This window comes from Acipenser ruthenus, chromosome 51 (assembly GCF_902713425.1).
Source record: "Acipenser ruthenus chromosome 51, fAciRut3.2 maternal haplotype, whole genome shotgun sequence".
Taxonomy (NCBI): Eukaryota; Metazoa; Chordata; class Actinopteri; order Acipenseriformes; family Acipenseridae; genus Acipenser; species Acipenser ruthenus.
In genome coordinates, this window is record NC_081239.1 from 2,306,308 (window position 1) to 2,331,043 (window position 24,736).

Below are 24,736 nucleotides of genomic sequence, written 5' to 3' on the forward strand. Positions count from 1 at the left end.
CCCCTTCTCAAAACACAGTGAAGATAATGAACTAGCCCCTTCTCAAAGCAGAGAAGATAATGAACCAGCCCCTTCTCAAAGCAGAGAAGATAATGAACCAGCCCCTTCTCAAAGCACAGTGAAGATAATGAATCAGCCCCTTCTCAAAGCACAGTGAAGATAATGAACCAGCCCCTTCTCAAAGCACAGTGAAGATAATGAACCAGCCCCTTCTCAAAGCACAGTGAAGATAATGAACCAGCCCCTTCTCAAAGCACAGTGAAGAAAATGAACCAGCCCCCTTCTCAAAGCACAGTGAAGATAATGAACCAGCCCCTTCTCAAAGCACAGTGAAGATAATGAACCAGCCCCTTCTCAAAGCACAGTGAAGATAATGAACCAGCCCCTTCTCAAAGCACAGTGAAGATAATGAACCACTGCTTTGGTATCCCTTAAAGTACAAGGTAATGACAGTGTTGCAGTAAACTCACCTGTAATTTGAGTTGGTGCAATCTCCACTGCACTCTTTGTATGCTGTTCGGGAGGTACCTTCAACACAGCGGGGGATGTGGGTCTGGCTACCACCTCTGTGGGGAATATACAGAAGAGCCTCATGTTTTCAAAAATCTCATAGATAATTTCTTTCAAAACATGTTTTCCTGTGTGAAACCAAAGTCCCAGAGAAAGAGAAGTACCCAACTTTGCTTCCTAAAAAGAGAGACATTTTATCAGTATTGAAGACGATGTGCTGCCTGGCCACTTTAGGACCTGTCTATTGAATTTGGCATCGTCCTGAATTAGAGATTAGGTTGGTCATGTGATGTGACATCTCTGCTGCATTGACACAGATCAAATCCACCCAACAAAACTGAACCCTGACTTTCAAGACAATAATACAACCATCCACCATTCCAGAACTGTTAATGGTTTGAGGAGCCTGATAGATGCTTCACACATCATCCACGGCCACTGCAATCTCATATCACTACTCCATCTTTATCGGAGGGTATAAGGAATAGGCAGGGATTTGGAAGTTCGTTTCACTTATTAAGCTTTTAAACATTAACACATTGGGAATGTTTGTAACCAATCAAAAAAGCCCTGCATTCAATTGCTGTGACGTTTAAATAAATATTGAATAAACAGTGCTAGCACACACCCTACTGCAAACACTCCAGCCGGCCTCTATATTTGACACACATACCTTTGACCACGGGATAAATGCAAACATTGAGAAAACATGCACACATTTAAACCCTTAACTAAACATCTCTTAAAGAAGAGAGCTTGTCAGTCCGTTCTGCACGTTAAAATTCAGTTTGCTGAACTATCACGTTTGTCTCACACAGTACCTGGGTAGCGTGAGCCGATGGTGGTGACACTGGTGAACTGAGCCAGGGTCATGACCTCACGCTCCTCAGAAAGGTCTTCCATGTCAGGGAGCTGCAGAGAGAGTCCGGAGAGACAGACTGTGCTTACAAACCCGCGGAAATCTCAATTCACACCGGAGTGTTCTCACCTGAATTCTGCTCCCCAGGTTAGCAATTACTGACTGAAATGGCTTTGGGATAACAAAGTGCGGAGCCCTGCAACTTTAGTGCTAACATTTCTCAGTGCTTCATAAAAACTTCTGTGCGTCTTTGCCTGTGTACTGAAAAGTGTGTTGCTTGGTATGGGACTGCTAAACGGCATTGATTATAACAGTTTGTATTAATTGTGTTCATTCATTTCCTATTTGAAGCTCGTTCACTTAGAATGATAACAAACACCAAAAAAGCTACAGTACATTCTCTTTAACAAGCAAGGAGTCTCTCTGTAAAAATACATCGTGTATTTAAAACATGCAGTGCTTACCGGTGGTATAACAACTGTGGGAGAGAGTACAGAAAAAAAAATCAATATCAGAACAAGGATATATTTATACAATATACATGAACTGTGCTTGAAATTCACACTGCTGCTGCTGCTGCTGCTGCTGCTGCACCCAGCCCTGGGGTTCAGAACTCCCCTCAATGAAGTCTATTATTATTATTATTATTATTATTATTATTATTGAAATGATCAGGAGCCAGGAGTTTGAACAATCAGGCCCCTGGTAAATCTGAATAAACTGGTCCCACCTTCCATCACTGTATGAATACGTCTCACCTGTGCGTCTGTAGTTTACTAATCGGATGTGATGCAGCTGAGGGAGGAACAATTCATCTGACATCTAATTCCTCTCTCCTGATCATTTAAACAGTTAATTAGGTTCTGAAAACCTGGACTGGGTGCCAGACCAGTGTGAGTTACAAACTGTCAATTATGTTTAATTATACAATGAAAAACCAATGCATGCATTGAAGAAAATGCAGCGTGCCATAACCCCATCAGAATGTTTGAACCTCGCTTTGTTTGATTAATTGCTGCTTCCCATGATATTATTCAATGTATTTGTATTTTGTTCCTGAAAAATGAAGACAGAAAAAGAAGAATCCTACAATGACTGTTGTTGAGTTTGAGCTGCGAGTTCAATACCAATTAGCATCCACTAGATGGCACTGGCGGGTTAAAAATAAGTTATAACAACACCTGTAAGATGTATTGAGACTGTGCTGTTTCCTAGCTTCATGTAGTACTTGCAACAACTGTGCCATATTTCAAATTTCATAAAATTCATACTGCAGCAGTAACATATATACAGTCAATGAAATACCAAGACTGCTCCGGTTGTGAGCTGAAGTCAGGCTTGTTTATCTGTCTGTATGAATTGGGGTACACACAAGCACTCAGAGACACGCACATGTGAGAGCTTCCATTCTCCTCTCTGAACAGCGTGTGTGGTGTGCAATAATGAATCAATATTCAAAATGAAAGCCTCTACTTTACATATAACTAAATCAACACCCTTACACAGTGCGAGAGAACGAAATCCACTCAACATGATTCGAGGAAGCCCCCGAACACACAGACTTAGAAGCCACCTCCCCATTGAAACCTTACACTTACAATTTCACTGACAGTGCAGATCTCGCACTCAGAATATCAGTGACAAAGCGTTTAAACCACAACAGGTTCTATAAAACTAATGTTTTGTCTGCTTTTTATTTCTGACTTTATGTAATGTGTTGGTAAGTGTTTTGGTGGCTCCCGCTAATCAAGTCCAGAGTGTGCTTCCTCTTGCTCTCCTTGTTTGACAGACCCTCTGACACAAGAAGAAAGTGAAGTCTAGTCAGCGTGATTAGACGGAGCCCCCGGACACGCACAGCCCCGTGCACTCACTCTCCTGGTCCACGGACCCCAGTGTTTTGGATTTGTGGTAAATGTGGGCACTGCCGTCAGGGTAAATCTGCACTGACAGGTCGTGGGACGAGTAGTAGCTGAAGCCTTTCCCAGCAGGGCAGATCTCCTTGAAGGCATCTAGAGGTCAGATACAGAGAGGATTTACAGAAACAATATTGAGAACGCACAGCCACAGCATAGACGTGAACCATAACAGATTAAAGGTTGTTTTTTTTTTTTTGAATAGTCGCCAATTAGTTTGTCATTTTCTCCCCAATTTAGTAGTGTCCAATTTTTAGGCTCAGCTCACCGCTACCACCCCTGCGCTGACTCGGGAGGGTGAAGACAAACACACACTGTCCTCCGAAGCATGTGCCGTTGTCGCCCACTTTTTATCACACTGCAGACTCACCATGCAGCCACCTCAGACAACGCAGCTCTGGGCAGCTTACAGGTAAGCCCGCAGGCGCCCGGTCAGACTATAGGGGTCACTGTTGTGCGGTGAGCCGAGGACACCCTGGCCGACCTAACCCTCCCTCCCCCCGGGCGACGCTCGGTCAATTGTGCGCCGCCCCCTGGGAGCTCCTGTCTACGGTCGGCAATAGAATAGCCTGGACTCGAACCGGCGATCTCCAGGCTATAGGGCGCATCGAGTGCTTTTACTGGATGCGCCACTCGGGAGCCCCAACAGATTAAAGGTTTGATCTCCCACTGATCTTTAAGCTACCACATCAATGAAAAAGTGGGCTTGATTTCATCTTTATATGTTAAGAGTAAAAGTGAAATATTTACTATTTCAAAATTGTTACCCCTCTAATTAATGGAACTACCATAGGCTATATTTGCAAAATTAGCAAAATTTCATACAGATGGAAAAGTTTCTGCAAATATATCCCCTATGATGGTTCCATTAAAGATGAAACAACCTCTATAGAAAATACCATTTTCTCTGTCAATTTTATTAATGTTGTTATTTAATGGTTCTATTTCTACAAAATAGCCTTTTATCTTCGTTTTTTTTCTAATTGTACAATTAAAACCACATTTTTGTAATCCCTTTTCAAAAATTCTGTTTTATCAAATTCTGTATTAGACTGGTTTAATTGAATGGTTTAATTGTGCATTGTGTGTGCGTGTGCGTGTGTGTGTGTGTGTGTGCGTGCGCGTGCATGCGTGTGTGTGTGTACGTGTGCGTGTGCGTGTGTGAAGCGCTTTGGGATCCTTGTGATGAAAGGCGCTATAGAAATGGGAATTATTGTCATTGTTCTAGGCAAAATGACCATCGTAAAGACCCTATCATATTTAAAAACATGATAACCCATGCTAAACAATGGTAAATGAATGGGAAAAACTGCAAAATTACCACACAAATTTACCTTGATAAATATTTAGTTTTTTTTGCTTTATGACGTCTACCAAAAACTCCAGCCCCCCCCTCTAAATCAAGACAGCCATGCTGTGGGTCACAATGCGCAGTGTGTAGCTGAAGAGCCAGCCCTGGTTTACAAGTGAACCGAAAGATCGGAAGCTGTCCGGCTGACCTGTCCCATCCTTAGGGCACCTCTCGCAGTCCTTGCCCCAGGCCGCCCCCACACTGCAGCAGCACAGCTGTTTGTTAAGATGGCCGGAGAGCGGGTGGTCACACTGGTCTGACTGCACCGTCCGATAACATGGACCCTTCTCCTCCAGCTGCTCTGCGCCTGAAAGACAGACAGGCAGACAGACAGACAGACAGACAGAACAGGGTTCAGTTCAAACTCCTGTAGATAAAACTGCACAAATAATCAGTTAGGTGTAAGTGATATGTAAACATGGATAAGCCTTTGATAAAGAGGAGGGTGTCAATGGAACAGCACAGAGCTCGTGGAGAATGGGGTTCAGGAATTTGTGATGGTGGATACACAGATCCTATCTGTTGTGCCAAAAGAGCCAGGCTGTATAAGTGGAGCTGAGAGCTGCACAGTCCCCTGTGGATCCACTCACCGACACAGCGAGTGCGCTTCAGCACAAAGCCAGGCTTGCAAGCACAGCGGAAGCTGCCCTGTGTGTTCAAACACTCTCCATCCTGACACACCCCCTGCATTCTGCACTCATTGATGTCTGCAGAGACAGGGAGGGGAAAATAAAACACAGAAAAACAAAGAAGAGAGATGTGAACCAGTGCATACAGTATGTATATATGTAATCATGCTCTCACTCTTGTGGCTTCCAATTGTTATTTCCTTTCTGTTTTCCATCACATACTTGAAACTTAATTTAAAAAGCATGGTTCATGGCAATATCTATCAGAGACCGTGACAAGATGCTTCTAGTTAGATCCACACAAGGGCTGTTTTTGAATGTGAGACTAAAGGTAAGGGACTTGACTATGAGTCTCACCTTCATCCCCTGTGTGAGCTTCCCTGTAATGAAAACCATCAGACTCACTGCATCTCCTTAGCAGCAGCAATGATCTCAACCAGCCCGTCACAACGCGGCTGTCAGCAGGGAAGCTCGCACAGGTGGAGAAGCCCATCAAGGTGAACATGTGGCATCTCCACTAAAGCATGAGGCACTTCAAAACACACAAAATAATTCCACTCATAACTGAACATGTGAGCCTTCCAGAGCATCAGCAATACACACGTACTGGAATGATCGCTCAGCTCCATGTACTTTACATGGATGCTTTTATACCTAATATTTCATTTCTTATCTGTTTACCATCCTATGTCTATTTTTCAGTTTTTTGTACCATGTTTAATTTTACTGCCAAATTCTGTGTCATTTCTAACACTCTACGGCTGGATGGAGATTCCATTTACTAACTTGCAGCTGATGCAGAAGCTACTGCCCTCTAGTGGTCATTTCTAAAACTTGCATGAATTCAGCTTTTAGGAGTCTTTTCAGAAGCGGGTTGCTATAGAACAAGAGTTAGTCAACCTGGTAAATCCTGATGAGAATTCGACGCAGTTACCTTGGCAATGCGTAGCGTTCAGTCTCTTGTATCCTTGAGGACAGTTGGGCCCAAACTCACCCAGGATGGGTCCCGTCTTTTGGACACCAGTGTCTGGAACAGGATAGAATATAAACCTGGTCAGGAGACATGCTACCTGATCACAGTCTGAAAAATGAAAAGTCAGCTGCATGAAACAGAGCCTGACTGAGGGGGTGGAGCTAAACAAGCTCTGAGCCCAATTGGATGGCAAGCACGTGTAAGCCTGCCTTTTACAGGACAATTCTCCAATAAGGACCTAGAGAGTTCATATTTAACCTGCTTACAGCGAATCAGAAGGACCTGTTGTGATCTTGTCCTTTAAGTGTTTCTGATTGGCTAGTAAACATGACATCTTGGTCTGATTGGATAATTGTTCCAATAAGGCGGGTCGTAACACATGATTGCTCACCTCTGCCCTCTTTGGTCAGAAACTGTTAATGCAGCTGCAGGAAAGTTACCACTTTAAGTGAAAGACTCTGAAACTTGTTGCACAATTAACTCGTTTCATGATTTTTAATAGAGAACCCGTCTCAAAACAAATACGATTTATAACAGTATTTTGGGCATTTCTAAAATGACCACTGAAAAATACAATCAGATTATGAGGAATAGTAAACAAAAAAAAAGAAAAAAAAAAGTCCTGAGCAAGCTTCCCCACATTGTACAAGTGGTTCTCTGGCAGTGTTGGGGAGTAAGACAATACATGTAATCCGTTACTGTAATCTGATTACATCTTTCAGTAACTTGGAACTGTAATGATTCCTTTTTCAGATAGAAATGTGGTAATGGATTACATTTTATGTGAAAAAATAAAGCACTACGGCTAACACATTACAAAACCAGAAAGCGCTTCAACAGTGCAAGTCAAACCCTACACGTCACACGAACGCGCTTTTCAGATCATCCTGCTAGAAAACAGGACGGAGGGAGTGGGTTCGTTAGCTGGATCTTCAAAGAATGTTTCCAGCTGCAGCCTGACCAAACCCAAAGCAATATCTCTGTAAAATGCAAACTGTGCCTGAGAAGAAACTATTTGGAACTGTAACTAGTAATTTAAAAGGAAGGGTTCTCTAGATAAGTAGAAAGCGTGACACACAGACAGACGCCTGGTAAACGATCAATACGAAGTGTGCTGTATCTAATCTGAAGGGTATTTAATTATGTCTTAAATTGCTTTGCTACTTATACCGAGTAAGGTATGACTTGAATCTATTAAACTGGGATGGGCGTTCATATTTCATGTGTTAACCAAACTCCCCCTACTGTGAAAATGGTTGAGAAAACACAGCAGCTTCCGAAGCTTTGAAATGTCCATGTTATGAAGAGATCTGGCTCCAGTTTCACAAGAAAAACAGTCAGGACTGCAGTCTGGGAAGAAGGGGGGGGGGGGGGGGGGAGAAGAATTTCCATTCTGCTGTTTGGAAAAAAAACACCCTTTTTTTTTTTGTCTCCTGATCAGAAAAAATGTGGAGCCGAATTCTGCCAAAGATATTAGAGAGAGAAAAAACAGACACGCCAAGCAGAAAAGGACACGCTATCCACACGCCAAGCCCTGGTCGCTGGAGAGTTTGAAATGCACTGAAATGCATGGAAAGTGTGACATGCTGGTCACAGAAATGTAGGATTCAAATATGGGGGGGTAAGAACTAGAACAGGCTCACCTTGGTGTTGTAATAGAGGAGGCTGTGTGGTCCAGTGGTTAAAGAAATGGGCTTGTAACCAGGAGGTCCCCAGTTCAAATCCCACCTCAGCCACTGACTCATTGTGTGACCCTGAGCAAGTCACTTAACCTCCTTGTGCTCCGTCTTTCGGGTGAGACGTAGTTGTAAGTGACTCTGCAGCTGATGCATAGTTCAAACACCCTGGTCTCTGTAAGTCGCCTTGGATAAAGGCGTCTGCTAAATAAACAAATAATAATAATAATAATACTGTGTCCACTTCTCTGTCCATATGCCAAGTTGAATGAATGTGTTTGTATGGACTCAAAACACATATGTGCCCTCTGATTATTTTTCACTTGTGAATAATTGTTCACAATACTAATATTCCTCTGTGGAGGGGTGTGACAGAAAGACAATGATCTTTGGTGGTAAATCTCCCTCCCGACCTGTGAGGGCGCTAACGGGAACAGAGTACCCTGGACTGTTGAGCCTGACAATTCATTCCCAGGGTTAAAAGGAAGTCGGTCATCTAGAAAGGGGGCGGAGCTTCGGTGCACTAACTCATCGACCCGAAAAGGAAATGATGTGGCAGCCGCGGATTGGAGGAGCGGTTGCAATCGTTTACCAAGGGGTCACATGTGACAGTACAAATAGGGGACGAAGCGACGTAATCTGTCCCTACATTTTGGTTCGAGAATAACCTGGAAGGACGTGTGTTTTGTGTAAACGTATAGTGAGTGTTTGTTTGTCTCTAACTGTGTCTTGTATTAGTAGGCAGCTAACACATTCCGGAGCCATCGCCAAGGACCAAACCCGGAACAGCACTGCGCTTGCATCACAAATAACTGTGTTTGCACCACGAGCACTAATTCACTCACTGACGGACTTGTGTATGTGTTTCGTGTGGGTGTATAAAGAACGGGACTATTATTTCGGGACAAACCCGGCGATTATAACACACACCGCTGTATTACTTAGCATCATTTACTGTTTAGTGTTTGTTTGGCCATCAGGCATGGGATTTACAACTCATTAAACAACCCTGCACCTGGATTATAATGGGCTGTTTATTGATCACCTGCACCTGCACACTGTTAACCACTTTGCCACAAGAGGATATAGTGGAGGCGGTTGTTTGTAGGGATGTCACACTTTACATGTGTGCATATATATGGAGAAGCGCTTATCCAGCTGTCATGAAACTTGATCATTAGCAGAAGTTATTGAGATTATCAGACTGTGGGGATGTTTGCAGGGCTCTCCGTCTGTTTTATATGTTTGTATTTACAGTCAGCATATCCGACTTCAGTGACGGTTAAACCTGTGTGGCGCAAACTATTTCATTGTGGCCCGTTCCAACCCTTGTCCGTTTTTCAGGGAACACAAAACAATATCAAAAATACATAGCTGAAAGGACTGTTTTAAAATAAGTACGCTTCCATTTAGATGTAACGTATTGGTTTTGTTGGCACTGTACTATATTTTCAACAGAAGTAGTATTTTAATTCAGAATGATATGATTCTGAAAATATCACTTGCCAAAAGAGACGACTGTGGACACGTGGACTGTAATACAGGACATACTTTTAAATCTGATGCGTATTGTAGCAGTATGTAAAATTCCCCATTAACGACCCAACAGCAAAATGAAATCTAAATGTTATCCATGCACAGAACTGCTTAAAACGTAAAAGGCAATGCAATTTAGCAAAAGATATTAAAAAAAACTAAAAAAGACAGTTGCCAGAATTAAAACAGTATCCAAAGTCAGCGTTCAAAATTGCAGAATATAGTGCTCGATAAGGCTCGCTTGCAAACGAAAATGCACAAAAACAACTAAAGATCACAGATTAAAAAATAAAAATACATTACAGTATCTAAAACTGTTTAATGATTAACTGTTACATTACCCTAGCTTGTCTCGTTTGCTTTCTTTTGGCTGCATTTTCGTCAATTGAAACTGGAGGAAGCGCTGTGTAACTGCACAATAAAGACAGACTGATTTGGCATTATAGAGAATTTTATATGAAATTTTAAACATGTGCTGTGACGGATATTCAAATAAATTGTAACACTTAAGAGATGGGCTTTGTATCAGAAAACTGGTGAAGGAGTCAGAAATCGCGTGTGATGGGTAAGCACATTAATTAGTTTTATATATATATAATGGGGATTGATTTCATTCTTAATACAAGGGCGGTAAAACGTGACTGATAACGGAAACAGATATCTGAGTGGTGACTGTATGTGGAAAACCAACTGTGCTCATCCAATCGTGATGAAACATGTCCTTGCTGTTCCACAGCATTCTGTACATACCACTGATATAAGTCACGGTGCTCAACTGTACTCACACACTTCTGATTCCTTTTTACAGAATGAAAACAGTGGAAAGTTTGTATGTCTTTGGGTAAAAACTCCACTCTTTATTAAAGTGGACATTCTGAACTGTTAAATCATGGAATGCTGTATGCTAGAGATGAGGCATTAGCTGCAAAGTCTTGATGTGTCGTTCACTCTTCCGAATTCCTGAGATGAGGGAATTTGGTAACACCACCGTGTGAAGAACTCAAGAACGAAAAGCTGCCAAAAAAAAGGGAAAACTGTTTCTCTGACTTAAATGCTCTAGCAGTGGATACGTTCCTGGTTCCAGAATGCGATCCGATACCCTCCACTCAGACAGTGACCGCGTTGTTCCTGAAACAGGATTTGAAATCAGAAGTTCCCCTCGACCTGCCAAAACCTAGACCATAAAACTGTAGTGAAGCGCACTGCAGCTGCAAACTGGGCTCCGTACAATCACATTGCAGATCACAAGAATTACAGTTGCATTGCAGTTTAACATCCAGTACACTGCTATAGCATTGTTTAAGTTGTTAGGCATTCATTAGGATAGAATAAAAACTGTTAATTACGCAACACAAAACAGAGTCTCCTCACTCCCTGCTCTGCACGATTATTGAACACCAATCACAAACAATCTGACAGTGTGATTTAAAAGGTTAGTAGTGGGGTTCTGAAAAATACAGCGTTCCACATCCCCACTGTTTAAATAATGTACCTGTCATTTTTCCTTTAATTGTTAACATCCTGACAACTTTTTACACCTAATTTAAAAGTCTGCTTCAAAGCTCTTATCAAAATGGCTAGCTTATTTTCACTTTGCCGGTTCCCTTAACAAAGTAGTCACCTCTGCAGTGAATTGTGGGATTGTAGTCCTGGGCAAGATTTAACCTCTGATTAAACTCGTTAATAAAAAATACATCTCCCAGATGGTTTGCACCTCACCGCATTGGCAGCTTGCTGAGTCCTTGATCTTCCATTTGTGGAAGAGATATCCACACCTCCCATGCGTTGTTTGGATGTGGTTCAGAGCACTCCACTGTCGTCTGGGCAAGGAGAAACTAGGCTGTTCCTTTGGCGGATCTTCCACGAGGTCCTTGTTTGGGACAACCCAGTTTTACCACATCACGCACATTGGCGGCACAGTGGCGGGGTGGTGGTGATTTGATGTTGATGTGCAAAGGGAGATCTGGATTTTCCGAGATCTTCTTACACTCCCCAAGTGTTGCAGAGTCCAGTCGGATGTTCGATGGCGGGATATTCGTGAGCACTGGCAGCCACGACAGCGGTGTAGATTTTAGGGATCCACTTCCCACACGCAGAGCAATGTTGATTTGGGTATCAACGAGCCCAGTGTGAGAGCTGTGGCACCAAACAGCCGAGCAGTACTCTGCCGTAGAATAGACCAAGGCCTGCGGTGATGTCCGAAGGGTCCCAGCATCACATCCCCACGTCCCTGCCAGCTCTTGCACGATGTTGATTGTGGATTTCGTCTTCTTGCTGGTGGCTTTGAGGTGATGGCGATAGCTGAGATTCCGGTCGAGGGTGACTCTGAGGTATCAGGGTTTGTGGTCATGGTTAAGGGGGACTCTACAGAATTTGACCTTGAGCGGCCTCAAGGCTTCGGTGTTGCTCAAATGGAAGGAGGACACTGATGTCTTCCCTGCATTGGGTTTCAAGCGCCACGCTTTACTTCAAGTACCGTCAATGTCCGCCTCCAGGGTTCTCTCCGCTTCCTCGAGTGTGGAGGCTTGAGTTGTCAGCGCAATGTCGTCCATATAAATGATATTTGCGAGACATTGTTGATGGGATGTCGCTGGTGTAGATGTTGAAAGGCCGGTGCGTGGACGGACCCTTGTGGGAGCCCGATATTCAACCTCCACGTGTGGCTCTTTCGGTCACCAAGGTGCACGGTGAAAGTTCGGTTGCTCAGCATTGCGGTGATCAGGCGGATTGTGGGGCAGCATGGGATGACATTTTTCAGCTTCAGCAGGAGACCGTTCCGCTACACGGTATTGTAGGTGGACAAAAAGTTGATGAACGGTGCCGCTGTTTTTAATTTCTTCCGGTATCCAGCCTCAACGTGGCTGGTCAAAGCCAGCACCTGGTCGTAACAGTTTCGACCGGCTCGAAAGGAACCCTGCCTGCTCCCTGGGGATCACTTCCTCAAGGATTGGGTTCAACCTTTCCAGGAGAATCCGCTCCATCAGCTTTGAACAAGTGCTGAGGAGCGAAACTGTCCAGTAGCGCTTTGGGTCGGAGACGTCTTTTTCCCGGCTTCAGGATGCCGATGATCCTGACGGCCTTCCGCTCCTGCGGGATGAAGGTGGATGTATGGATGTTTGTGAAAAGTTCCGTCAGCCATCCGCGCTCCTTCGGGCCCAGCTTCTTGAGGAACTCCATGTAAACACCATCCAGGCCTACTGTTTTGCCCGATCTTGTGTCGGCGAGGCCCTTGTCTACCTCGTCCATGGAGAATGACAAGGGGGAGGAGGGTACAGTTCTTTATGAACTTGCCGCCTCATGTTTTTTGTCCAGCGTCTGGGCTTACTTGAGTTGGTTTGTAAGCTGGTGATGCGTTACCACCCAAGAGACGAAGGAGCCTCCACGCTTTGCAGCTTGACCTTCGGAAATCAAGCCCCCCCAACCCTTACTTCTTTCTGAGTTTAAAGATTCCAGAAGTGCCTCCGCGATGTCTGGGTTTTTGTCTTTTGTAACTCTGACAGAGCGCCTCGCTGTCTGGAGATCAGCGATGGGTGAACGCTCTACGGAAGTCTCGTGTGATGCTGTCCGTGGTTACCTCTAAGGAAAGGTAAAGTGTATGTGCTGAATCCATTGCTTTTGCTAATTTCAGGACACCAGACGAGAAGACAAATGTCCTCCCAAACAACTTTAAAATCACTCAGTGCGGACGCTAAATGACATTCAATTGTAAAGGAAGGACAGCTTTTCTTGTTGTGAAATTAGCACACTGAGTAATAGGCTTGTTTGGGTTCATTTAATATCACAAACCAATCAAGTACCTCCTAATTCTTTTTTGTTCCAGACTAAATCGATTCAGTTCTTTCAGCCTCTCTTCATAGCGCATTCCTCTAACCCTGGTTGCTCTTCATTGGTATATTCAAACAGACACAGCATCTGAACTGGACTATAGTCGCCTCCAGTGGTGGCTCTACTTACACTGCAGTTTGGGACACTTGTGGCACTTGTTCTGCCCCCAGGAGTTCCCCACACTGCCACAGCAGTCCTCCTGATTGGTCAGCCCGGGGAGAGGGTTACTGCTGCACTGCAAGGACAGAGACACACACCAGAGGGCAGTATAACAACAGGGCTTTTAGCAGAGGAAATCCAGTCTTTACTATTGCAGCCCTTATAAAAGTTTACCACTATAAATTGGCAGTTGTTAAATATGCTTTATCATACCTCTCTGTGCTTTACAATGCTTCCCTATGCTTTACCAGACCTCTCTGTGCTTTACAATGCTTCCCTATGCTTTACCAGACCTCTCTGTGCTTTACAATGCTTGCCTATGCTTAACCATACCTCTCTGTGCTTTACAATGCTTCCCTATGCTTTACCATCCCTCTCTGTGCTTTACAATGCTTCCCTATGCTTTACCATCCCTCTCTGTGCTTTACAATGCTTGCCTATGCTTTACCATACCTCCCTGTGCTTTACAATGCTTCCCTATGCTTTACCAGCCCTCTCTGTGCTTTACAATGCTTCCCTATGCTTTACCATCCCTCTCTGTGCTTTACAATGCTTGCCTATGCTTTACCATACCTCCCTGTGCTTTACAATGCTTCCCTATGCTTTACCATCCCTCTCTGTGCTTTACAATGCTTCCCTATGCTTTACCAGACCTCTCTGTGCTTTACAATGCTTCCCTATGCTTTACCACACCTCTCTGTGCTTTACAATGCTTCCCTATGCTTTACCAGACCTCTGTGCTTTACAATGCTTAGCTATACTTTTACTGTGGGACATTTTTATAAGGGTCTAATGGATGTGAAAAGACCACAATTACAGTTTAAATGTAAGTTTTAAAATTACTTTTGTTTTATGAGCACTGACATACTGTATCTATGTGCAGTCTGGTTAAATCTTAATTAATTATGTTCATATATATATATATATATACAGTATATATTTTAATTATGTCTCAATTCTAAAATTCTAGATGATGCTAAACTTTTGTCCGTAGCTGTACTGCATTTTAAATGGCTCTTTAAAAACGCTCTTTCAATAAAGAAAGGCAGGCCAGCTCTGTGTCGTGCTGAGAGTTAAACAATGAGAACGCAGGTCTCTACTCACTGCCTGCTTCGGCACGGTCTCCTGGAAACAGCGGCCGCGAGGTTTCTGAGTCTGTGGAGAGAGGCGGGGCTGCCCGCGGTGGGGGGGCTTGTTGCTAGGCTGCGGGTTCTTGCCCTGCCCCCCTTCGGCTTCGTCGATGCGATAGATCTGAACTGAGGTCTCGGGGGAGTGGTGAACCCGCACATTGACCACAGGGTGCTGGACCTGTACTGGAGAGGGGGAGAGGAGAGAGGAGAGGGTGAGGGTGAGAGAAAGGGAGGGAGAGGGGATAGGGAGAGGGGAATGAGGACAGAGGGGAGAGGGTGAGAGAAAGGGAGGGAGAGGGGAGAGGGAGAAGGGAGTGAGGACAGAGGGGAGAGGGTGAGAGAAAGGGAGAGGGGAGAGGGAAATGGGAGTGAGGACAGAGGGAGAGGGTGAGAGAAAGGGAGGGAGAGGGGCGAGGGAGAGGAGAGAGGAGAGGGGAGAGGGTGAGAGAAAGGGAGGGAGAGGGGAGAGGGAGAGGGGAGTGAGGACAGAGGGGAGAGGGTGAGAGAAAGGGAGGGTGAGGGGAGAGGGAGAGGGGAGTGAGGACAGAGGGGATAGGGTGAGAGAAAGGGAGAGGGGAGAGGGAAATGGGAGTGAGGACAGAGGGAGAGGGTGAGAGAAAGGGAGGGAGAGGGGCGAGGGAGAGGGGAGAGGAGAGGGGAGAGGGTGAGAGAAAGGGAGGGAGAGGGGAGAGGGAGAGGGGAGTGAGGACAGAGGGAGAGGGTGAGAGAAAGGGAGGGAGAGGGGCGAGGGAGAGGGGAGAGGAGAGGGGAGAGAGTGAGAGAAAGGGATGGAAAGGGGAGAGGGAGAGGGGAGAGGAGAGGGGAGAGGGTGAGAGAAAGGGAGGGAGAGGGGAGAGGGAGAGGGTGAGAGAAAGGGAGAGGGGAGAGGGAGAGGGGAGAGGGAGATGGAAGTGAGGACAGAGGGAGAGGGGAGAGAGGGATTGAAAAGGATGGAAGGGAGAGATATGAGGAGTAATAGCAGAAAGATGGATGGAGGAGATAAGGAAGAGAGACGATGAAGGAGAGATGAGAGAAAAGCGACAGGGAGAAACAAAAGAGAAAGGAGGGAGATGATGAGGAAGTTAGAGAAAAGAAGGCAGAAAAAGAGAGAAAGAGAAAGAAAGAATTTAACTGCAGCAAATGACAGTTCCACAATTCGGTTCATTGTCTGCGTCACCGCCCCCTGGTGTTTGGAGGAGCGTATGACAGCGTGTTGAGGAATCCGGATACTGCTTACCTTCCGAGGAGTGCTGGCTGGCCCCTGCGCCGGGCCCCAGGGGTACAGTGAAGCTGGAGTGGGTTTGAGCGAGTGGCCTGCCTGCCCCGGGGGGCTCCCCAGGGCTCTGGGGGTCTGGGAGCAGGTGCAGGGTGTAGACAGGGTGCTTACTGGCTGCCTGCTCTCCCTTCGCACCTCCCCCTCCATGGGGCTGCCGACTGTACTGGCAGAAGCGTCCGCTGAACTCCGGGGGACACAGGCAGTGACTGCGGGAGCTGCACTGGCCTCCGTTCATGCAGGTGAGAGGGCACACCACTAGGGGGAGACAGAGAGAGAGGGAGGGAGGGTGTAAGAGCGGAAAATCAAAACTGGTGCAGGGAGTCTGCAGTATCAAGAAACAGCAACAACTACAAAATAACAATGCATAATTATAATAATAACAATATCAATAAATAATAACAATAAAAAAACATTAAAAAAAATAAAATAAAAACAGTTGAAAACGGGACATTCCTCCTCTCCAATTTTTCAATTAATTTCCCAGTTCCATTCCCCGTTCTCTTTTAATCAATTCTAAAACATTGCTGATCAAAATTCTAATTAGTAGTGTTCTTTTAAAACAAGCTTCTCGCAGTGGCAAGAGATTGCTTCATTTTACGCCGTTTGTAAGTCACTTAAATTGGCTTCAAATGAAAGCAGTTGAACAATCAGAACAATTATTAATGTCTCTAAAATATCAGCTCCAATTCCAGTTACGAAACGGTGAAACTGATTCTGCATTCTCCCAAAATAAAAAAAGACAATTGTGATTGCTTAGATGTTTACAGATCCATTTCACATTTACAAAAACAGCCAAGTTTAAAAGGCAACGTCCTTATAAAGATATCTACAAAAGGGGCCAAGTTATACACAAACATGTCACACCTCGTTCGTGGAATAGCAACAGTACTCTGAATCCCAATGCTGTGCTATCTAACTGCGGGTCTAGAACATTCTTTAGTTTCCTTGTTCTTGTTTGTCTAGTTTCAGAGAGACAGTTCCAGGCAGTGTTGTTTGAGACCCCTGTGTCTGCTTACACAGCCCATCAGAACCACAGGATTGCAGACAGTGTTAGTTTAGAGAGTGCAGTGTGATGGAGCAGCAGGGCAGGAAACCACAGGCCTGCCTCTCCTCTGTCTCCCCTGCCTCTCCCCTCTGTCTCCCCTGCCTCTCCCCTCTGTCTTCCCTTCCTCTCCCCTGTCGTCCCTGCCTCCCCGTCTCACCTGCCTCTCCCCTCTGTCTCCCCTTCCTCTCCCCTGTCGTCCCTGCCTCCCCGTCTCACCTGCCTCTCCCCTCTGTCTCCCCTTCCTTTCCCCTGTCGTCCCTGCCTCCCCGTCTCCCCTGCCTCTCCCCTCTGTCTCCCCTGCCTCTCCCCTCTGTCTCCCCTTCCTATCCCCTGTCGTCCCTGCCTCCCCGTCTCCCCTGCCTCTCCCCTCTGTCTTCCCTTCCTCTCCCCTGTCGTCCCTGCCTCCCCGTCTCACCTGCCTCTCCCCTCTGTCTTCCCTTCCTCTCCCCTGTCGTCCCTGCCTCCCCGTCTCACCTGCCTCTCCCCTCTGTCTCCCCTTCCTCTCCCCTGTCGTCCCTGCCTCCCCGTCTCACCTGCCTCTCCCCTCTGTCTCCCCTTCCTTTCCCCTGTCGTCCCTGCCTCCCCGTCTCACCTGCCTCTCCCCTCTGTCTCCCCTGCCTCGTAGTGCTAACGGAGTGCTTGTTTTTATTTGATTTTAATTTGGCTTGAAAAAAAAACTCTGATTTGTTTTAAAACTAAAACGTTTCTAGTAAAATTACCCGTACTTGCTTTGAAATCTGCCTCACCTCTGTCTGGATACATTTTCTGGCACTGTGATTGCACACTCCCGGCTGAAAGTAGGGTGTACGCTAGAGAGGTCACCTCGGAAGTTTGGTGTTCGTAACTCTGAGGCTCTGCTGTATATTTTTATTTGTCATACTGTTTCCAATTTCTGTTTCAGGGGGAGGCAGCAGACTTGTTTGAGCAGCTTTCCAGTTTGATTGAACGGCCCAATAAAACACACTTTCTTCAGTATCGCTCTGTAAAGGGTTACCCTTTGAGACTGGCTCCGTACTGAATAGGAGGTTCAGACAGTCAGGGACACACACTAAGTGTTACAATTTACACATCCTTTCAAAACCGGCTGAATAAGTCTAGACAGGTACTCGGTACGCAGAGGCACAAGTACTCTGCAGGCCTGTCCTACTATCAGCCTCGGGTCCCAGTCTCCCCTGGTAAAGGCAGGGCCGCGTGGTGTGCGGGGCGAGTCATACAGTCAGGGGAGTATGTATGTCTAACGCTGTTTACTGTGAGCTGCAGAGAGCTGTAATTGATAGAACTGGACAGTGATGGACAGTCCTGACCTTCTTTATCTGTGTTTAGTGTTCACCGTCATACCATTTCCAGTAAGTCTGCTGTGGTGTTTTCATGCTGAAGTAGTAGCCTGGGTTGTGCAAACCAAAGCGGTTAGATTACTCATAATGTGAGCTATACTGTTAGGAACAGCGTGGCTAGATTGCAAAATACTGACTATTCAGCGTGTCTGAGGCTTGTGACTAACCCTAAACCAAGGTAGAATAAAGAATAAACAGGGTGTATAACATTGATTCTCTCTCACTCACTCACTGTATTTTTAAACAGTTTGAGCTCAGCAGTGTACATAGAAATATCTACTAAACACCATCGCGAGATGCTTCTAATTAGTTACACACACTTTTTACGTCATCACGGAAACATGCGACGTGAATTCAAAACCATTTTATATCAAACGGATTTAAAAAAAAAAACGTATGACAAATAATCGCTGATAAAATATGAGTGGTTTAAGTTGTTTTGCTCGTGGCCGCTTTTACATCACGCTGTGAGATTGTCGTTGCCTCAGTGGTACTTTGTTTAGTGTTGAGTAATTTACACGTTTTATTCCATTTAATGAATACCGAAGAACTTGAAACATCTTAAAGGGAATTACTCATAGCTCGTGCACATTGATTTTAAAGCCTTGGTTCGTACTATAATGATAATTCTGCTAGTGATAACATGTGGACAAAAACGGATTTAATCCCTTAGCACACCTTTAAAGGGGACAACTAAAATGATTGGGCCGTGTTGTTAATGCTAATAAGCAGTAAGATAATCCATGTAAAAGCATTTGATAATGTTACCATTGGTAATAAGAGGTAATAGATTTTAACGCCTTAACGCTCTTTTAACCCCCCTGGTTTTCCCCCTGGATTTCTGCGTGCTATTCTGCGGTGACGTCTTTACAAAAGCCATTGTTTGCTGAGAAAGTAAGCGGCTCAGATGCCATGCGAGTAAATCGGACACAGCTGGGCTTGTTTCCCTGGATCCCGATACTCCCTTCCCGCCCCTGCTGCTGAGGAATACTGCGGAGAAACACTGAGAATGAGTCAATGTGTCAGTTTGCTGGAGTTTGTGTGGGAGTTGTCAAATAGTTTTTTTTTTAACCCATCAGATTGCAACCAGGGTTTTATTTCCATTCAATATTATTATGATTTAGTCATGTAGCAGATGCTTTTATCCAAAGCGACTTACAGAGACTAGCCATGCATTAACAACTGCTAGTGCAGAGCCAATTACCTTAATTTTACGTCTCATCGGAGCACAAGGAGGTTCAGTGACTTGCTCAGGGTCACACACAGCGAGTCAGTGGCTGAGCCGGGATTAGGACTGGGGACCTCCTGGTACCAAGCCCTTTTCTTTAACCACTGGACCACCAAGCCTCCTGTAAACTGTCCCTCCCACTATCCGGGCAGCAGTGTGTAGTGGTTAGGGCTCTGGACTCTTGACCGGAGGGTCGTGGATTCAATCCCAGGTGGGGGACACTGCTGCTGTACAGTTGAGCAAGGTACTTTACCAAGATTGCTCCAGTAAAAACCCAACTGTGTAAATGGGTAATTGTATGTAAAAATAATGTGATAACTTGTAAGTCACCCAGCATAAGGGCATCTGCTAAGAAATAAATAATAATAATACCAATCTGTTATCAGTATATTGTCTAACATTAAGGTTGTAAGAGTATTAAAAATAAGCAAGCTTGCTTTTGTATTAATTCACGCTGCCTGAAGACCTTGTTTTATTTTCATTGATTGGTATCTAATAATGTGCAGTTTGAAAATGATGGGAAGAATCATCATTTCGTGCTTCACAATTAACATGTTTTATTTTACCAATTCCGCTCCCTCACCACAGCATGTCCCCACAACAGCTCTTGAGAATTGAAGATCAGTGGGCGTCCTCCGATCCCCAAGCCAACCGCCTCTCTACACCCTGGAGCTCCTCTTCTTTCATAGGATTTGACAACAATAAAACTGGCAAATGTCTCTTGCGCTCTTTTCTGTGATTCACCTCCCATTGAAGGAACACAGCCAAGTTTGAGTCCTGGTAGGAAAATTGGAACGCTTTGCTTTTTCAGACAATGACTCTTCCTGAGTGCATTTTTTTAAAAATAAATATCTCTCCAGAAAAAAAATAGAAAGACAATGTGCCATGAAACCAGCCTGTTCCAAACTGGATCGGATACCCTCACTAATGTTAATATCAAGTTTGTGGTGTTTATATACTGTGTGAAACAATGTAAAGCAGTCAACAGTTAATACATTTCACGAAACATACAGAAGGCATGAAGCATTTGCCACACAGATAGACAGACCATCCAAGTGACCCGCGACAGTCACTGTACAACCTGCAAAATCAAATCTGTAAGATCACTGTTGTTTGGGTGATAAAAGTGAAGTGTGTCATTATCAGCATCTGATTGTATGCACCCTCCATTCATTGATGGGATCTTAATTCAAGTTGCAAATTAGTTCATTTTAAATGAACCAATGTTGTTGATTTATTTCTTTGAATAATGATTAATCACCACTTGGTACCAACTGTGGAATGAAACAGCACTTTTACACTGTGCTGTTAAAACCTTGTTAAATAGTTTTATAAACACACAACATTAAATTGTCAATTGAATCTAAGATAAAACACAGCAGTGGTATTTGGTTTGCCTCTCCCACCATGTTCCTCAGAGATAATAACACAGACAATTCATTCTATCCTCTGTGTGCAAGACAGAGCGAGAGACTGCCCACACTGGGCGCTGTGTGGGTGAGACAGCGAGAGACTGCCCACACTGGGCGCTGTGTGGGTGAAACAGAGCGAGAGAATGCCCACACTGGGCGCTGTGTGGGTGAGACAGAGCGAGAGACTGCCCACACTGGGCGCTGTGTGGGTGAGACAGAGCGAGAGACTGCCCACACTGGGCGCTGTGTGGGTGAAACAGAGCGAGAGAATGCCCACACTGGGCGCTGTGTGGGTGAGACAGAGCGAGAGACTGCCCACACTGGGCGCTGTGTGGGTGAGACAGAGCGAGAGACTGCCCACACTGGGCGCTGTGTGGGTGAGACAGAGCGAGAGACTGCCCACACTGGGCGCTGTGTGGGTGAGACAGAGCGAGAGACTGCCTACACTGGGCGCTGTGTGGGTGAGACAGAGCGAGAGACTGCCCACACTGGGCGCTGTGTGGGCGAGACAGAGCGAGAGACTGCCCACACTGGGCGCTGTGTGGGTGAGACAGAGCGAGAGACTGCCCACACTGGGCGCTGTGTGGGTGAGACAGAGCGAGAGACTGCCCACACTGGGCGCTGTGTGGGCGAGACAGAGCGAGAGACTGCCCACACTGGGCGCTGTGTGGGTGAGACAGAGCGAGAGACTGCCCACACTGGGTGCTGTGTGTGCGAGACAGAGCGAGAGACTGCCCACACTAACACCTTTGTTTCAAAGGAAGTGTGAGCTCTGATATGACCAGCCAATCAGAAACCCTCTCCGACCTCCTTTGTTCCAAAACGATGGCGATGTTGTTGCGTTCTACCGCTGCTCCTTGTCTTCAAAAACGGCTTCCAAGCTATTAGTGCTGTGTCGTGTTCTTCATGTTGCTCCTCAGAGGAGACCAGTCTGGCTGACTTAAGAAGTCCTTACTACTTTACCTAAGACATGCTAACTACACAATGGAAACGTCATGCAATTACTGCATTAATGCTTATCAGGGTTACCTAAGACGAGAGGTGAACCATGATATAGAGTAGAACTCTATAGACGTGTATGGGAGTAGACAACACATATCTTACTGTGTACATGTTAGTTTAAATACTGTTTTAGGAATAATGAAGGTACTTCTAGTGTTCTGATTGCATCCAGTACAATCTGACTTGGCCTTATGAACCTATGAAAGTGATCCGATGGTAGCTTGTGGTATTCATTGTGAAAGTCATTGTCTGATGCAGGTAATACTGTAGGAGTAGGGTTGTTGCACACTAGTGGAGAACAGCTTAGATACAGAATCAGATATTTCACTAATGCAGCATTGACTTTAACTGCAACTCTGGGGTGTATTTCTTGTTTATGTTTGTGTATGGTAAGCGATGAAAGAGTTTCCAATTTAAATGAATGCAACTCACAGTTTTAAGCTGTGACTATGATTTCAATCTTATTTTTCTTCAATGCCCGGACAGAATTTGGCAGAACCACTAAACTGGCAGTCAGGGACACACTGCGTTAATATAGGAGGCAAGTTCCAGAGTGAAATTAAATAACGGGCAAAATGCATTAGAAGACAGGGAGCTTTTTTTTATATACAATCAATGCAACTATAATATACAACACCGCGGGCACTGCAGCTTAGGGGAACTATCTGAATCCTGTTTGGAGCCACAGTATAATATATCAAACTGGATAGTGAAACCCAGGAGGACTGTCTGAATCACAGCGTCTCTGAATGTTATTTCTTTAACAGATGTGGAGTACAGCGTGACGATCTCTTCCTGAATGTTACATGCATGTCATTCTCGAGTTGTTACTGCCAACAATCCAGACTTCTCTCCTTTCTGATTAATAGCCTCAGAGCCCCCTCACTCTGCCCCCCTCCCTGCTCCCTGCTAACTCCATACAAACAAAACAGATTTCAAAACTAATGACTCCCACACACTGACTGACCATTACATTAGAACAACCCCCTAGTCTGCAAAGGCAAGCGGTCATGTGATCCACTACACCGTGCTGTATGAGAACCGATGATGTGTATGCGCTGTGACCCTAAATACAAAACCAGAACTGCTCCACAGCACTACAGCACTCCTCACAATATTGTATTCAGAAAAGTTTTTACATGACACAGACATCAATTAAAGAACCAAATTTTTCTGTCATGAGAAAATGTCCCTTTAAAGGTCGTACACGTCCAATATGAGTCTGGATACCGCGTGTTCACAATCACATTAAATATCAGCTATGTACCATATTTCGAAGCTTTACTGTACATCGCCAGGAGAGGCCAGCCTGACCTGCGGTTTCTCCCATGTTAGTCCCATCACTCAGAAATGAATATGCTGTAAACCACGTTTTTTGTGGATCGTTATGCTGTGACGTGGCTAGAAATTAACGTGGTCTACTTTTTCACCACAGCTTTGCCATTTTAAATTAAAAAATCTAACGATTCTGGGAGATGAAAATGTATTCGCAATATCGCATGGGAGCAAAATGTACTGAATGTTAAACCAGGTTACTGGAGGTGACTTGTGGCATAAGTACTAGTTTTAAATGATCAAAGAGACAAAGCATGTGCAGAAAACTTCAAAAGAAAGATGTGGCTAAAGGGCCATAGTCTGAGCTTCTGAATTAAAAAATCTGCAATGAAAAATATTCATTCAGGACCACCGAATACGAAACAGTTATCGATGGTACATCTCTCAATGCTTGTTGTGTAATTTTATACATTCTACAACAAATGTTAAGGGATAAGAACATAAGAACATAAGAAAGTTTATAAACGAGAGGAGGCCATTCAGCCCATCTTGCTCGTTTGGGTGTAAGCAGTTTATTGATCCCAGAATCTCATCAAGCAGCTTCTTGAAGGATCCCAGGGTGTCAGCTTCAACATCATTACTGGGGAGTTGGTTCCAGACCCTCACAATTCTCTGTGTAAAAAAGTGCCTCCTATTTTCTGTTCTCAATGCCTCTTTATCTAATCTCCATTTGGGACCCCCGGCCCTTGTTTTTTTTTCAGATTGAAAAAGTCCCCTGAGTCAATATTGTCTATACCTTTTGGAATTTTGAATGCTTGAATGAGATCACCACGTAGTCTTATTTGTTCAAGACTGAATAGATTCAATTCTTTTAGCCTGTCTGCATACGACATGCCTTGTAAACCCAGGATAATTCTGGTCGCTCTTCTTTGCACTCTTTCTAGAGCAGCAATATCCTTTTTGTAACAAGGTGACCAGAACTGAACACAGTATTCTAGGTGAGGTCTTACTAATGCGTTGTAAAGTTTTAACATTACTTCCCTTGATTTAAATTCAACACTTTTTACAATATATCCGAGTATCTTGTTGGCCTTTTTTATAGCTTCCCCACATTGTCTAGATGAAGACATTTCCGAGTCAACATAAATTCCTTTTTCATAGATTCCTTCTTCAATTTCAGTATCTCTCATATGATATTTATAATGCACATTCTTATTGCCTGCGTGCTGTACCTTACACTTTTCTCTATTAAATGTCATTTATCAGGTTCTATTTTATCATTTCGAGTGCCTGGATATTTTACACTGTTTTTGACCAATTCCGCTCCCTCACCGCAGCAGCTCCCCACAACAGCTCAGGAGAACTGAAGGTGAGCGGTGTCCTCCGATCCCCAAGCCAATCGCCTCTTTACACCCCGGAGCTCCACAGCAGGTGCGAGCTACCGCCCCCTGGAGGACAAGCCCTGCAGGTGGCAGCTTTGATGACTACTGCTTTGATGAATAGAGGTAAAAATAGTCAAAGTCGACTAGTCTCCACTACAATTACATACTACAACATACTTATGTGCATTATATTTTAAAATTTAAATGTATGTTCTAAAACG

General features: G+C 44.7%; 1 protein-coding gene across 3 annotated transcripts in view; it reads right to left on the reverse strand.

The window, feature by feature from the left end:
• LOC117398670 (latent-transforming growth factor beta-binding protein 3) overlaps nt 1-24,736 on the reverse strand; it is a 54,991-nt gene that overhangs the window by 18,030 nt on the left and 12,225 nt on the right. For all 3 annotated transcript variants that reach the window (XM_059015746.1, XM_059015747.1, XM_059015745.1), the window contains exons 2-11: nt 15,799-16,092; nt 14,536-14,744; nt 13,402-13,507; nt 6,197-6,289; nt 5,224-5,340; nt 4,782-4,940; nt 3,241-3,378; nt 1,834-1,847; nt 1,332-1,422; nt 471-566 (exon numbers count right to left, since the gene is read on the reverse strand). In XM_059015746.1, coding sequence (XP_058871729.1) covers nt 471-566; nt 1,332-1,422; nt 1,834-1,847; nt 3,241-3,378; nt 4,782-4,940; nt 5,224-5,340; nt 6,197-6,289; nt 13,402-13,507; nt 14,536-14,744; nt 15,799-16,092 — 1,317 coding nt within the window. The remainder of the gene's footprint in view (nt 1-470; nt 567-1,331; nt 1,423-1,833; nt 1,848-3,240; nt 3,379-4,781; nt 4,941-5,223; nt 5,341-6,196; nt 6,290-13,401; nt 13,508-14,535; nt 14,745-15,798; nt 16,093-24,736) is intronic.